This window comes from Nuphar pumila, chromosome 15, assembly GCF_984573655.1.
Source record: "Nuphar pumila chromosome 15, dmNupPumi1.hap1.1, whole genome shotgun sequence".
Taxonomy (NCBI): domain Eukaryota; kingdom Viridiplantae; phylum Streptophyta; class Magnoliopsida; order Nymphaeales; family Nymphaeaceae; genus Nuphar; species Nuphar pumila.
Window position 1 is genome coordinate 5,438,602 of NC_143263.1, and position 16,368 is coordinate 5,454,969.

The 16,368-nt window shown below is 40.9% G+C and overlaps 2 protein-coding genes across 4 annotated transcripts in view; both read right to left on the reverse strand.

The window, feature by feature from the left end:
* Nucleotides 1-30: 30 nt before the first annotated feature.
* LOC149814245 (uncharacterized) lies at nucleotides 31-3,711 on the reverse strand. Of its 3 annotated transcripts, none has more exons than XR_016427954.1 (6): nucleotides 3,388-3,711; nucleotides 2,593-2,748; nucleotides 2,145-2,277; nucleotides 2,021-2,060; nucleotides 398-584; nucleotides 31-290 (listed from the first exon to the last, which is right to left on the reverse strand). XR_016427954.1 is itself a non-coding variant. In XM_089989356.1 (5 exons), exons 1-5 carry the CDS (start codon nucleotides 3,649-3,651, stop codon nucleotides 497-499), a joined length of 681 nt encoding a protein of 226 aa, XP_089845482.1. In that variant the 5' UTR covers nucleotides 3,652-3,711; the 3' UTR covers nucleotides 31-496. The 3 variants fall into 3 exon arrangements, 1 of the variants encoding a protein (XP_089845482.1); XR_016427953.1 differs by having other exon boundaries at nucleotides 287-324; XM_089989356.1 differs by having other exon boundaries at nucleotides 31-584.
* A 4,221-nt stretch (nucleotides 3,712-7,932) lies between these two features.
* Nucleotides 7,933-16,368, reverse strand: part of LOC149814246 (uncharacterized) — a 38,783-nt gene continuing 30,347 nt past the window's right edge. The window contains exon 8 of the mRNA XM_089989952.1: nucleotides 7,933-8,841. Coding sequence (XP_089846078.1) covers nucleotides 8,697-8,841 — 145 coding nt within the window. The 3' untranslated portion in view covers nucleotides 7,933-8,696. The remainder of the gene's footprint in view (nucleotides 8,842-16,368) is intronic.

Sequence of the window (16,368 nt, forward strand, 5' to 3'; positions counted from 1 at the left end):
AGTGACGTAGATGGAAGCAAAAGCAGTATAGAATCAACGTTTTTTAATTTAACTGAGAATTACAATTCAAAGAAGACAGAATTAACATATGGTGTTCCCAGCATCTCTGTGACTCTCTTTAAGATGACATTTCATGAATGACCTACACAAAATTCTATCTCCCTTCTGCTTTCCTTCAACATGCAATCGGTTAGCATCCACTAAGCGTCCACCCAGACATTTCACTTGCAGCAGAGCAGCAGGAATTTAGAAATAATGCATCTCTTTGTTTTTCTTATTCCTGTTATTTTCTTTTCAGCCCAAGAGATTCACCAGATGCCAGGACTAAGAGCTTGATTTGGTTATTATGGTAATTGATGAATAGAAAATCTGAAATATATGATAGGAAGAATGCTACCTAGGCCTGAAGAGGCACCTTTCTTCCATTTTTGCTGTTTTCTTTTCTGCAATCCAACCGATCCACCATATGCCAGTGAAAGGGCTTCAATCCGGTTACTTATTTACTCATGGTGGTTGATAAATAAAAGTTCCAGAAGATAGAGCAGACGGACATGAATGCTACCCGGGCCTGAAGAGGCACAACCCTGTAGGAAATTTTTAAGCAGATCATTGAGCAAGACTTTTATTCACAAACACACAGAAAACAAGTCTGAGAAGTAAAAACTATCATGCAAATGTATTTAATGTGAATTAACTAGAACTCTCAGACTTAAACATAACATATAATACATTTGATTCTTCAAAAACCTCATTCTCAAGGAGCAGATGAGAACACTAAAATTTCAAAGCTAAAACAAATCTATGGTGCTTCAATAAGAAAATAATTTCTGGAACCTTAGGAGCAGATGAGAACACTAAAATTTCAAAGCTAAAACAAATCTATGGAGTTCCAATACGAGAATAATTTCTGGAACCGTATAGAGGAAGCCAGCCTTTTTTATCTCATGTGCATATGAACTACTGTTTCTCCTTGAGAATGCCAAAAAATCTGCCAACTCAACATTCTTCAGATCTAGTCCAAAATCCAGGAGAAAAAGTAATTTTAGAATAGAAAGCATCTGATAAGGATAACCAATTTAATGTATTTCCCAGTTCATTCATGGATGCTGATCTGTTGATGGGCCATCAAAACTGATTTAAGACGTAATTGGTGGTGGTGGTGGTGGTGGTGGTGGTGGTGTAAGTTTATTCCAACAATATCAACTCTGCTGAGTATACTGTAGAATAAGTTTACCTTTATATGGGCTTCGCATAACCATGGACTTAGGTTTAGCATTCATTTTCAGGGATGATCAATTACTCTGTGCAGGATAATCCTTTGATCCATTGGCTAGTTCTTCCACTAAGAGATTGTATGAAATTTGACATCTTATAATCAATTGGAATTATTCTGGCATGAATTGAATGGACAGGAACACAATTTTTGTTTTTTTTTTGGCACAAGAGAATAACGAAGAGTAGAAAAGGATAACAAGAACAAAATTAGTTTGTGGAAATATCAATTGCTAACAAAAAATTTTACTGTTACCAACCAATATGAATGCATCTCCTCCATAGCTTCACTACCTCCAAGGTTGTGTTTGGATTCAACATGCAACAGTGAAACAGAATGAGTTGGCTGTTGGGTGCTCCCAATTTCCTTCCCCATCTAATTGGAAATTCTCCAACGGTGCCCTCAATTTTCAGTTCCCCCACCCAATTTCATGTCATCACATTATGACCATCATTACTTCACTGAACCACATCAAACATCAGGCAGGGCACCCCGCGATTCCTAGGTGGAAAACCAGATTTCCCCCCATAAAAGGAATTGAAACTACTAATTCATACGTGTTTGCATTCCATCAGATACCCAAATCCAAATGCAGCCTAAGAGAAGCTAACAGAAAGAATTTTGAATATCAAAAGTCTATTGCTCACATACAATAACCATGGAAATTACTTGTATTTCCAAAATCCAATATCATATTGTTAAAAGAGGGCAAATAAAACATGATAACATGGGCAAAAGAATTGGTACCCAAAATTCAGCACGCTGGCTGGAATCCAAAATTTAAAACCTGTCCAAGGCCATGAAAACAATTTTAAGTCCAGTCCCACAAAAAAAAAACTGCTGATAAAAACATAAATGAAAGAGGACTCACCATTGAGCAGTGTAGGAAAGGCATCCTTCTGGTACTTTCCAGGAAGCTCTGACAGCTTACCTTGCCATAGACTATTCCATGCAAAAACAACAGCAATGACACATGGACCAAGTATAATCTGGTTCAAAACAACCTGCAACATGTCTAAACTATAAAACTGCACCACATTCCCCCTCTTGGGGACCATTTTTCTGGTGAGTTCTACTCAATATATATTCATATTCATCTCCCAAGAGAAAATGAAGAAGAAGAAGAAGTGATGGAGGTGACAATGTTTAGATGCACCAACATAAGCAGAAGAGCGTGATAAGATGTTACACTGCATTATGCCACATAATGCAATTTTCCCAACTTATCCCACTTTTCTGGATAAGCAGGTGCATTCTAACGCTTCTTAAGTGGCACGGCTTAAAATCTAAAAGTACCATCTGAATCCAATAGACACTACCTTCATAGACAAGTTCCTCAGTGTCTGCTTAGGCATGTAATGATCAAGAAGCTGGTACCAAGCATATGATCCAGGTCCATACATAAGGAAACCATAGGAGGCCATTCGAAGCGCCCGAAGCCAATCATGATCGCAGAGGAAGTCCAACTTGAAAACCTAACATCAATGTCTTCAATCCATGTCAAATCCCATTTTCATATCCTCTTATTAGCAATGAATTTCACAAAGTTCACACCATAACAGTGGGTTTTGATGCGCCCACTTATCCAGATAAATGGGAAAAAACTAATCCAACTTTTCTGGATAATTATTCACGTCTAAAACACCACTCAATGGTTTTAATGGATGCATCCACTCATCCAAATAAATGGTCTGAGCTTGAACCTTTTTATGCTAGAAATCACAGTATCTCAACTAATCCAATTTGTTTGGAGAAGTGGGTTCATGCATCCAGTTATCCGAATAAATGTTCTGAGCTTCAACAGTATTATGCTACAGAACACAATATCCCAACTTATCCTATTTATTAGGATAAGTGGGCTCCATGCAGAAAAATAAAATAAACCATCAAGTATATAACTCAATATCCCCTTGATTATGAATCCACAAATTCTGCCCTTAAAATTTACTACACTAACAACAGGAAACGACCACGAACTTCAAACCCATTATCCAGAAAAAGTAGGAAAAGTTAAGAAATCGCACTGGCCTCCTTTCTGGATAAATGGGTGAATCCAAAACCCCGACTTCAAGAAACCGAGAACAAGAAGGGGAAGAAGAAGAAGAGAGCGAGACCTTGTTCGGGATCCGCTCCGGCTTGATGGGCTCCCGATTTCTGATTCTCGACCGATCGACGATCTGGGCGATGGTGTCGCCGGTGAGGGCGAGGGAGGCCGAGGTGGCGGAGGGGCCGAGGGGGAATCTGAAGGCCCTTCTCGCCCCATACTTGGTAGGGGAAGGGTCGGCCTCTGATGGATGACCATCCTCCCCACTGTGGCAGCGTAATTTCCGTCCCAAGAAAAGACCTTTCCATCCGAACCCTAACCCTAAAATATTCATTTCCCAACGACCCTTCTTGTTTTGTGAGGGAAATTTTTCCAACCACCCTTCTCTTATTGGGCTGTCCCTGACCGTCCTCTCTTAAAGAAAAGCCATACTCGATTATCATTAGGTAGTGTTTCCCAATCACCAGCGAACTTTTTTTTTTTTTAAGAATCACCAACGAACTTGAAGTACCGATTTTAACGTTGTACCTAAAATCTTTTTTTGTGTGTGTGTGTGGGGGGGGGGGGGAGGGGGGGGGGGTGATAGTCCTAGGGGACAAACCCCCACCACCCCCGTTTGACCGACCACCACCGCACATTGGCCGGCTTCCGGTTGCCAACACCTTTCAGGTCCCCCCCGACTTTACAGCAAGTGATGCCATCTATGGGTTTTGAACTTGTGACGTTTCATCAACTTGGTGACATTTACAAGGCACCCCTACCAGATGAGCCAAGCCCTTGTAGGTTCCTGCACCAAAATCTTCTCATTTACAAAGAAACAAAATCAGGTCAGAGGTGCATTGGAAGCAACTCAAATACCATGTTTGGATAGTTTACCTCTCAGATGGCTCCCACAAAAAATTTCAGAGCCATTCATCATGTAGTTGAACGGCATCTAAAGCACAAAAAATGAACGGTTGAAAAACAAGGAAAAGCGGTGGTGTTTGGGTGGCTTCTACTTTATATGGTCTCATTTACGAAAATGATTACCATTAAACTTATAACAAAATAATTGAATATTTTTAACAACAAAGAAAAACCATCTGCTTCACACAGTTCATTGGCATCAAACTTGAGGATAAGAATGGACATTGAATCTAGCTGGCTTAGGGTCCCGTAAGAGCCTGATAGAAGTCCGATCCAATTATTATCAGGTTCCAGCTGCCCTTGCACCAAGCTCAAGCTACACAGTTCTTGTCTAGTGGGGCCAGGTTGGGCCCATTCAACCATGTATTTGGGCGGGGCCCAGGTAAGGCCCCATTAGGCTCAACTAAACTTGAATAGAATCGAATTGAGTTATAAATTTGCAGCCAGAGCCCAGTTCATATTGAGCCAGACACCCAATGTCTACCCCTGCTTGAGGTCCCTCTTGCCCACCAAAGAGTACAACTAATGCCTAGTTTTAGTCTTACGGCAAAAGATATGCACCTATGAATTTTGAACTCATAACGCCCAGAACTTGGTGACATTGGTGAGTTTCCCATACTACATGAACATAATCAATTTATTTATATAACAGCAACTAAACTCTATTTTTTGATATTTACTGGGAGAAACCACTCACAGGATCAGAGACCTAGCCGCACTGGCTCTACCTGCTGTACTTACGGTTGCTGTCCTGGCAGCGTATTACTCCCTGAGCTTACCCTCAGGCTTTTGAATTCATGTACCTTGAAGACAAAAATCTTGTGGTGCTCTTGCATTTTTTATGCCCAATAAGATGAACATGTCGTGTATAACCTCCAGCATACCATGATCTTCATTAAAAGGTAGCCGTTTTTCATCAGTTTCTTTTTATGATTAAACGCAATAAATGTGTTATATGATTGTTGGACATTTCAGATCTGATCAAACGTGATCCTGTTTGACACAATACACTAATAAAGGCTTTAGTGGGGAGGGGGTTAAGTGTTCAATATGACATGTAACCCCCTACTTTTCTTTCACTATAAATTGAGGTACGGTTGCTTAATAAGTACAACCAAGGTGTCTTCTTTTTTCATTGAGTTCAGGTCCTGCTCACGACTTGATTGCTTAGGCTCATCACGGGCATCGATAGGTTGAGGAGAATGCCATGCACCTGTGCCAATGCTCGTCTCATCCATGGTGTCTAACTGTATGTATTTGTTGTTTTTACATTCCCGTTATGGTTTTTTTAACACCAACAATGATTTGTTTAGTCAAGAACATGTTTTTTATCTTTCCATCCTGATATATTAGCAAGATTTTAAGAGCTTCAAAAATCAATGATCTAAAATGCACCAAAACTTTATCTAAATGTACAGTACATAATAAATGCAACTGTACCAAAACATTTGTGAAGTTAGATTGATTGATAAAGCTCACACCCATGAATTTCTATTAGAAAAATGGTGCAGTGGAATGCACTGGATATAATTTGATAAAGCTCGCACGCACACATACATACATACATGAGCATGTTTAACAGATTTATGGGTCCAATACAGTTATGTTGGATGATTATATTGAACTTAACATCCAAGCTGCCATGAAATGCTTGTTTATCTTTTCAAAAACAAAATTACCCCCAAATTTACTGCAAATGAGATCATCCACATAGCTAACGTTAAGCATGTCAATAAATCAATTTTGGGACAGATATCATATCTGATTGTAATCAGATTCAGTAAAGCAGGTATCATCCAGATAATCAGTAGGCTTATGCAGCTTGGGATCTAAATCTGAAGCAGATCCAAATTACATTTAAAACATGTCCAACTAGCTAATCAAATCTAGATTGGATATGAGTTCGAATTGCAACACCCAATTAGATCAAATTCAATAATACCTAATTTTGAACCAAGCCAAACCCATTTATATTAATAACTAAAGTGCAATGCCCGCACTGGAGTGCTAGTCTTACTCTGGCATACTTAAGGCCACCATCCCAACAGCAAAAAAATCTATAGGCACTCTTAGGGGTGCACAACAACCCGAGCTAACTCGTGCTTAGCTCAGCTTGTTTAAGCTTGACTGAATTTCGTTTGTGAAATTAAATGAACCAAGATTGAACACAGATCCAAGCTTGGTCAAAATAAATGAGCCAAGCTTGATCAAATCGCTGAATTGAATTAAGCTCAAAAAATTAGACTGAACTTGTGTAACTAGTATGGATAAAATATGTTCGCAGCATATATCAAAAGCTAGTGCTTTCCTAATGGTAGGGTGTTAGGATCCTTATCAAAAGGCAGTGGGATCAAATCCCTCGCCTTTAATGATTTTCACGTTTTACAGTAATGTAGCATTTTTTAATGTGTATTTTTTAGTCATTATAAGCAAGATAGCTCTTGTCCACTTATGGAGATCCAAAAAAGGTTCTGCTTTGTCTTGTAGAAGGGGGTGTCTGCATAAAAACTCAAACTTGAGATAGGTGCAATGTCTAGACTTCACATGCACAAATTTATCATAAGTGTCCACATTATAACAGCCACAATCTCAACATTTCTCTAGATTGGTGCGGTCTCCACCTCAAGAAATGTTGAGATGGGTGGCTGTCAGCGGCAGCAGCACCACTGCATAAAAATGCCCTCTTTCTCATAGTCAGTTCATCAACAAAGACAGCAACATAGAACTTGGGAGGGACGTTTCACACTTTTACATGTCGCACTTGTTTTCCACACCAAAGTCAGCCATGCAATTAATTTTTTCCCAAAATTATTAGTCTCCAAATTAGGTGCTTGCAGAGAAGTCGGGAGAAGTAGAACTAGTGGAATTCAAGGAAAATGAATTTGAGAGGAGTTGTGGACTCCTTTTGTTTGAAAGCATAAACTCCTTCAAGGATTCAAACTTGCTACTGATTTCTCACCATATTTGAGACAGTAGCATGGTATTTGGGTCAGAGCTAGGGCTCATAAATTAGGCCTAAGCATGTATATATATATATATAAAATGTGTTTTCACCATATTTGAGACCATAGCATGGTATTTGAGTTGGGCTAGGGCTCATAAATTAGGTCTCTCTCTCTCTCTCTCTCTCTCTCTCTCTCTCTCTATCTATATATATAACATAAAAATATATATTTTATATACTAAGCTCAACCCCTAGTTGTTAGCCTTTTAACTACACCATTATTGCAGTTAATAATGAGATAAAATCAGTGAATATAAGATCTACTAAAGTAAATTGTATAAAAAATTGAACCATCCAAAATTTAAGAACCCATCAAAATCCTTATGATTCAAAGAGTTGCAAATACCTTGAGTTCAAATGTGTATTTTGGAGGAATTGGAATTAGTAGATTCCCAACCGAAAATCTCACCTCCCTCCAACCCCTCCCAAACAGCAGCCAAATCCTTATCTCGAGTGCCACATCAGATAACCATTTCCGATTACATCCCAAATCCTCCGGTGCTGTGCTCCCAAATAGAGCCTAATTTTGATACAATATCTCTTCTACCTTGGCTTTTATGCTAAGTCCAGCTGGAAGAATGACATTGTAGGCACTCTTATTTTCCCTTCGAAGGGAAGGATTGCATGATCTTGAAAAAATAAGCATCTATATGTCTTTCCAAGCAGCGAAGACATTGTTGTGATAGAAATGATTTTACACCCATAAAATAATTGAACTTCAAAAATTCATTTGGTGCATTCATCACTCCCAGTTTCATAAATATAGAACCTTACTAGCCAAATATCATTTGGGTCTCTCTCTCTCTCTCTCTCTCTCTCTCTCTCTCTCTCTCTCTCTCTCTCTCTCTCTCATACATGCTAGTTGATGTGGTAAGAACAGGGGGTTCCAAATACATGATGTGAGAAGCCAACTCAGACCAAAGTAGTTGCTCCATTGTAGGAAAGCCTAATATTTCACAATATAGACATAACATTCAAGAGTTTGTAATCTAAGAGTTGCGAGCTGGAAAAGCGGGAGTGAGAAGGGAGACACTTCCAAAATTTTAAGCAAAAAGCGCGAGACAACTTATAAGCGAACCAAGAATCGTTTCAAAAACGAGAAGAAAAGCGACCTAAGTGAACTGAAAGCAAGGAGAAAACGAAAAAAAGAAAGAAAAATAAAAATGAAAACACAAAAAAATAAAAATAATAATAATAAAGGGGAAGTGAGATTGCCCTGTGGGAAGCGTGCCTCTCAATTTTTTGTGGCATTTCCGAACACATTTAGGAAGCGCCACGTTTCGCACTTTCGAAACACATTTCAGGGAAGCATGCTTCCCCATGTCCTATGATGCTTCCGGTAACCCTGCTTCGAACTGCACACCAAGCATGAGAAGCATGTTGAGATTGACAGAAGTGAACACAAGAATGCGTGGAATTGGCATTAGGAATGCAGATAGTACGGTCAAGGCTGTTGCTGTGTTTATGCTTCAAACCTTTTTGAAGAAGGCTGTAATGCTACCTTGCTTCACATCTTTCACATTGCTCTTTGATGTTTTCTTATTTCCAGCCTTACCTGGCACATGTGGAGCAGCATTTACCAAAGATGGTGGCGCTTTTGCAGCTACCATAGGCCTGCATCCACCAGAAAAGCAATCAAACATACAACAGAAAGAAGGTACACAGGCATCAACAAAAAAGTGCCACTCAGTTCATGTTCACCTTGTCAAGACAGATGGGATAAGCCAACCAAATCTACCAGCACTAGGGATGGCAGTGGGGCGGGGCGGGGCGGGGGACAAGGTTTCCACCCCCGCCCCGCCTCAAAATTTTATCCTCCACCCCCGCCTTCATCCCCGTTTCATGTCCTCCACCCCCGCCCCGTCCCCGTCCCCGTCCCCGCCCCGTCCCCGTCCCCGCCCCGCCCCCGCCCCGTCCCCGTCCCGACCCCGCCCCCGTCCCCGACCCCGCGGGATGAGCGTGCTCGTCACCGGCGCCGCTGGCTTTGTCGGCACCCACGTCTCGCTCGCCCTCCGGAAGCGCGGTGACGGTGTCGTCGGCCTCAACAACTTCAACGACTACTACGACCCCTCGCTCAAGAAGGCCCGCCGTCGAATCCTCGGCGACCACGGCGTCTTCGTCATCGCCGGCGACATCAACGACGCCCGGCTCCTGGCCAAGCTCTTCGACCTCGTCGCCTTCACCCACGTGATGCACCTCGCCGCCCAGGCCGGAGTCCGGTACGCTATCGAGAACCCGGCGTCCTACGTGCACAGTAACGTCGCCCGGCTCCAGGGTTAGGAAATTAGGGAAGGGAGTTAGGGTTAGTAAACAGTTCATCTGAGTTGGGGCGGGGATGGGGCGGGGCCGGGACGGGGATGGGCCGGGGGCGGGGCGGGGATGGGCCGGGGCGGGGCCGGGGCGGGGATGGGGCGGGGCGGGGGAACGTGCCAGTCCATCCCCGCCTCCACCCCCGGACGGGGATGGATTTTAACCTTCATCCCCGCCTCCATCCCCGTTTCATACCCTTCATCCCCGGTCCAAACGGGGCGAGGCGGGGCGGGGCCCCGCTTTCCCCCGGTCCACTGCCATCCCTAACCAGCACATCAAAAGTGTATGTATCAAGGAAAAAGATAGAATGGACCAAAGCCTGAAGCCAACACCCTGATATCTATGTGAGTTTTCTCCAGAACCTGCAGACGAGAAACTAAGAGAAGAAAGAGAGAGGCTGCAATGAGTCACGATTTCTGATTAGATAGAAATCGTGACCTGTTTCATTAGTATATAGGCAAAAGCCCTAATACATAACATTTACGATAACCCTGATAAGCTGGGGTTATTTACAAGTATGCCATTATATACAAATAGTTTGGATCTGGATCCGGATCCAAACTGTAAATACAAAACACGTATACTACACTATCTAATAGTCTCCCTCAAGTTGTGCATGATTTTGGATCATGGACAACTTGCTCTTTAGAAACCAAAAACGACACTTTGTGAGTCCTTTAGTGAACAAATCAGCCACTTGGTCTTATGTTCTAATATAATGGGGCTCAATCTCTTTTTCTTCAACCTTCTGCCTGATAAAATGTTGATCAATCTCAATGTGCTTGGTCTTGCTGTGATGAATGGGATTAAGAGATATTTGAATAGCACTTTGGTTATCACAAAAGAAAGAACAACTAGGAATCGGCTCTTTGAGCTCTGTTAACAAATGTCTAGTCCATGTTACTTATGCCTTAGCAGCAGCCATCGCCCTGTATTCTGCTTTTGTGCTAGATCTAGCCACTGCCTTTTGTTTTCTACTACTCCAGGAAACAAGATTGGCACCAATGAAAACGCCATACCCTGAAACTGACTTTCGATCATCGGGATCTCCAGCTGAGTCTGCATCTGAATAAGCAATTATGTCGTGAGCAGTATTCATGGATCTGCTTTTGGTGTACAAAAGTCCATCTCCAACAGTACTCTTCAAGTACCTCAGTATCCTTTTTACTGCATCCATGTGTCCCGTCCTTGGCTCATGCATGAATTGAGTAAAAGTAAGATATTGAAGCATTCCTACTAGACTCCGATATTTGGTGGGATCATGGTACAAGTCTCCGTCTTGCACACTTAGTTTCTGGTTAAGCACACTAGGAGTAGCAAGAGGCTTGCAATATTTCATTCCACCCTTTTCTAACAGATCCAGGGTGTATTTATGTTGGGTCAAAGTAAGTTTATTTCCTTGACTATCCACTTCTACTCCAAGAAAGTACCAAAGGTTTCCAAGGTCCTTCATTTTGAACCTTTGACTCAGAAGATCTTTAGTTTCTTGAACATGATTCTCACTACTTCCTGTAATAATTATATCATCAACATATATTAACAAGAAGGTAGTAAACTCCTTACCTCGAAGAATAAAGAGAGAGTGATCCAATTGCGATCGATAGAAACCATGTCTTTGAATTTCTAGAGAGAAACTCTCAAACCAAGATCGAGATGCTTGTTTCAGTCCATAGAGAGCCTGATTTAATTTGCATACATATTCCTTTGAATCTACTTCTGTATATCCTGGCGGTTGTTCCATGTATACTTCTTCCTTCAAATCCCCATGAAGAAAGGCATTCTTCACATCTAGCTGACTTATTCTCCAACCATAATCGACAGCTAATGAAAGAACAATGCGAATTGTGCCCATTTTCACAACTGGACTAAAGGTTTCATCATAGTCCTGTCCAAACTCTTGAGTGAATCCCTTGGCTACGAGACGAGCTTTGTATCGTTCAACACTTCCATTCGGTTTGTATTTGATCTTGTAAACCCATCGTGAGCCAACAACATTTCTATCTGGAGGTCGAGGGACAACTGTCCATGTTTGACACTGGTACAAAGCTTCCATCTCTTCATTCATGGCTTGAATCCATTTTTTGGAATTAATGGCTTGATGAAAAATGTCTAGGCTCGGTCTCTTTCTCAATCTGTGACAAAAATAACTGAAAATCCATATGGTGAAATTCTCATAACTGACCCACTTTTCAATAGGATGCCGAGCTCTTTCAGATCGTCTGATCGGAATAGCTACGGTATTAGAAATTGAAGAAGTAATGTCGTTGGATGGATCTTCTTGTTCAATATCATCCGAAGTCAAGAGTGAGTCCCCTTCTCTTCTCCTATAAACTTGCGCAGCAAACTTGTTAATCTCTAGAGGATGTTCTATTTCAAGTTCCTGTATGCCACTGTATCCATCTTGACAGGATGTTCCTTGAGCACAGGAGGAAGAACACTCATCATTGGTTGCAGGAAAGAGCTTTGCACTAAGCCATGGATCATAAAATAGAGTATTCATATTGGTTTGGGTAGAAACATATTCTCCATCTCCAAAATCATTCTCATCAAAAACTACATTCCTAGATATCTTAATTCGTCTGTTGTCAGGATCATAACACATGTACCCTTTGTGGTGATCTGCATATCCGACAAATCTACACTTAGATGCCTTAACCTGAAACTTGTTTCGCAGAAAAGAGTCAATATGAACATAACACGTGCAACCAAAAAATTTTAGTTCATCATAATCAGGATGTTTCCCAAATAGAATGAAAAAAGGTGATTATTTTCTAAAAGCTTCATGGGCAGACGATTAATAATGTAAACAGCAGAGTGAAAGGCCTCTGTCCAGAGTCCTATGGGAGTATGACTTCTGTGCATCATGCTCATAGCGCTTTCCACAATGTGACGGTGTTTCCGTTCTGCAACTTCATTCTGTTGGGGTGTATGCGGGCAAGATACTCTACAATTTATCCCATTATCTTGGAGATAATTGATAAAATCCCTGGAGGAGTATTCCCCCCCCCCACCACCACCATCACATTGGAAATGTAGAATATTACAAGAGAATTGAGTTTTGACAAATGTATGAAAACAACGAAAAATAGAGAAAACTTCTGATTTATTCTTCATGAAATATATCTAAGTGAAGCGAGAGAAATTATCAATAAAAATAACATAATATTTGCTGCCAGAATTAGAAGGATTAGGAGTCGGTCCCCATACATCGAAACAGACGATTTCAAAAGGCCTTGAAGCTCTCTTATTTATTGAATGAAAATGAAGAACATGACTCTTACACATTTGACAACTTGAACACATTTTATTATCTGGTCTAGGAATCAGGCCAGACTCAGGAATAAGACCATCAGATACGAGTCGCTCAACGAAGACTCGACCACAATGACCAAGACGCAAATGCCAAAAATCAAGCTTATTACATTTATTTGAAGATTGCAAATTGAACACATGGACATGCTTTGACGACATAGACTAAGGAGATGACTTCAAGGTAGGTCGAACACAAGTAGAAGGGTCCTCCTGGAAGACACATATTTCCCCGACGTTCTCCTCTAGCGAACGTCTTCTTCGTTTGTAGATCCTTGACATAAACAAAAGACGGAGTAAATTCAACAGAAGAATTGGTATGATCAACAAGCTTAGAAACAGAAACAATATTTTCTGTAATATTTGGGGCATGAAGAACATTGGAAAGATGAAGTGGGGATTTGGGCAAGGGGATAGAAACATTTCCAATGTGGGTGATGGGGTGGTGTGACCCGTCTCCAGTGACGATGCTACTTTTTCCAAAATAAGGAGTTAAAGTAGAGAATTTACCCGCATTACCTGTGACATGAGTAGCTGCCCCTGAATCAATGTACCAGACTCCTTTATCATCGCGTTTCAGATCAAGTTCAGACAATGCAGCCAAAAGAAGCTCTTTTACATCGCCACCAAACTTTGAAGGGTTCTCCTTTCGTCCTGACGAGCTCTCACCCTTTTGAAACTTTCTTTTGTTCTGTGGATTGTGCCAACAGTTGGCTTTGACGTGACCTCGCTTGTTACATAGATAACAGGTGGGCACGTTTTTCAGATTATAAGGAGAGGCATTCGGGGTGGGTAGTAACCCACGCCCCCCTGGAGTACCTCGTCCTCGTCCTCTGCCTGCACCAAAATGACTATCACCGCGTCCCTGGCCAAAGGAAACACTAGTAGCAAGAACCTGTCCACCAGTGTCATGTGACATCCCCTTTAAGGTCATCTCATATTGAAGGAGTTTCGCTTGTAAGTCTTCAAACGATGGTAAGCTGGGCAGACATAACAATGAGGTTGAAAGAACATGGAATTCCGATCCTAATCCATTCAAGGCTTGCCTGACTTTATCTTTGTCTGTCACTTCATACCCGACAACAGCTAGTTGATCGCTTATGTTCTTGACCTTGTTCAAGTATTCCATGACAGACATGGAACCTTTAGTGAGGAGTTGAAATTCACGCTAAAGGAAATTCTAGCCTCTGAAATCTGAGAATATGTCTTCACTAGCCAGTCTCATAATTCTTTTGTTGAGCACTCATCTGGAATTCCCACCAATACTTCTTGAGAGATAGTGGAGATAAGGAAAGCAACTGCAGCTTGATCACGCTTCATCCAATTTTCATATTGGGGATTTGGTATTCGTTGTATAAAATCAACCTCGTTTCCATCCTTAGTTTATTGTATGATAAATTCTGGAGGGGCTGAAATTGATCCATTTAAATGTCCAGAAAGACCTTGACTTTTAATGAATGGAAGAATTTGTCTCTTCCAGATCAAGAAATTGGAATTGGAAGTTTTTCAGAAATGAGTTGGCCAAGAAAGTTGGATGAGAGAAAAGTTTGAGAAGAAGAAGAATCCATGACTTAGAACAAGAAAAAAGAATATTATTGGCGTGTGCAATCAGTATATAAATGCAACAAAAAATTTTTAAATAGTAGATAGCTTAGAATTCAGCGTGAATCTGATTATCAGAACTGATACCCGGATTATCAAGTTTAATCTGATTTGATAAAAGAAGCTAAGACTTTGCCTTCCTTTTTTTTTTGAAAAATATATAAAAATTGCACACAGCAATAATAAAGCAGAAATAAAAGGAATATCGCTGATGTACAGATCAGTGAGCAGTCGATAAAACCCAAATATGTGAAAGCAAAGAAATTGAAAAATGGCTGATTTGGGTATCGTGAAACTGATTTGGGAAAATATCGTGAAACTGAATGAAGGAAGAAGTGGTATCGTGAAACTGATTTGGGAAAGTATCGTCAGAATGAAGGAAGAAGTGGTATCGTGAAACTGATTTGGGTTAGAACAGAATGAAGGAAGAAGTGAAGAAGTGGGTGGGGCTAAAAAAAATATCGTGAACAGAATGAAGGAAGAAGTGAAGAAGTGGGTGGGGCTAAGAAAATATCGTAAAACTGATTTTGGGTTAGAAGAGATTGAAGGAAGAAGTACCTGGGGCTCGTATTCTAGTAGATGAAAAGATTGAGGAAGATCTGGGCTCGTGATCGTGTTGCAGCAGCCACACCGAGGAAGGAAGAATTTCAGCCCTTGGATCAGACGTGCTCTGATACCATGTGAGTTTTCTCCAGAGCCTGCAAACGAGAAACTAAGAGAAGAAAGAGAGAGAGGCTGCAATGAGTCACGATTTCTGATTAGATAGAAATCGTGACCTGTTTCATTAGTATATAGGCAAAAGCCCTAATACATAACATTTATGATAACCCTGATAAGCTGGGGTTATTTATAAGTATGCCATTATATACAAATATTTTGGATCCGGATCCGGATCCAAACTGTAAATACAAAACACGCATACTACACTATCTAATAATCTATGAGTTACCCAAAGTATAACCGTGACCAACAAAGGCTCTTAGAAGATATACAGTTCTAACTAACAGATTCTAACCAACTGAAATGATCTTCAGATTGGTCAGGAGGACTCATGTTTTTTAACCCATGATGGGTTGCATATCTCTATTGATTTATATATTGAGCATGTGAAAGCCATTTTTAGCTCACTAAACTAGGTACAAAGATGGAATTTTGATAGTTCTTAAGTCAAATTGAGCAGTAATGATTCAATCATTTAGTTGAACCACCATTACCAGAATTGCCCCCTTAGTGGGGAGGCATGCTTCCTGGAAAGCACGCTACGCTTTCCCCGGAAAAGGGGAAGAGTGAGGAAAGTCACTTCCCCCTCACTTTTTATTTGGATTTACAAATTGAAGAAACTGCACCCATAACGAAGACCCAGTCGTGCTGGCTCAGCCTGCCATACCTACGGTCGTCATGCTAGCAGCATAAAACTTCGGGGCTAGGACCCCTGCCCCCGGGGCCTATGCTAGGCATTTGCTTGGGCAGAGGAGCGACACCCATGAGAATCAAACCTTGACTGCCCATCTAGCAGCCAAGGCCCCACCCGACTACCCCTCATTTTTTTAATGTTTTTTATAGCAATATATATTATTTTTTGCTTCACACACGCTTCATGCACATTTCCTTTTTCGCTTCACAATTGCATAAAAAACGCATCTCCGCTTCACGCTTCATGCTACTTTTAAACACTTGCTTACCCGCCTCCGCTTCATGCATCACTTCCTGGTAACTATGAGTTGAAGTCCCTAGTTATTAAACCATACTTGATTGAGTTATTACATTCAATCACCTACTTTATCTAAATACATTTCATTTGGAAAGTATGTGTAACATATAGTATAAACGTGTAAAGTAAGTTTATAAAGTTATTATATACATACCTTATAAGAAGGGGGTATACTTGTCTTTTATCTTTTCTTTTGATGTCCTCTAAAG

Coding starts and splice junctions, on each gene's coding strand:
- LOC149814245 (XM_089989356.1), bottom strand. CDS start 3,651: ATGAATATTTTAGGGTTAGGGTTCGGATGGAAAGGTCTTTTCTTGGGA. Junction 2,749..3,387: donor CGGAGCGGATCCCGAACAAG/GTCTCGCTCTCT, acceptor CATTGATGTTAG/GTTTTCAAGTTGGACTTCCT. Junction 2,278..2,592: donor TGAGGAACTTGTCTATGAAG/GTAGTGTCTATT, acceptor GACATGTTGCAG/GTTGTTTTGAACCAGATTAT.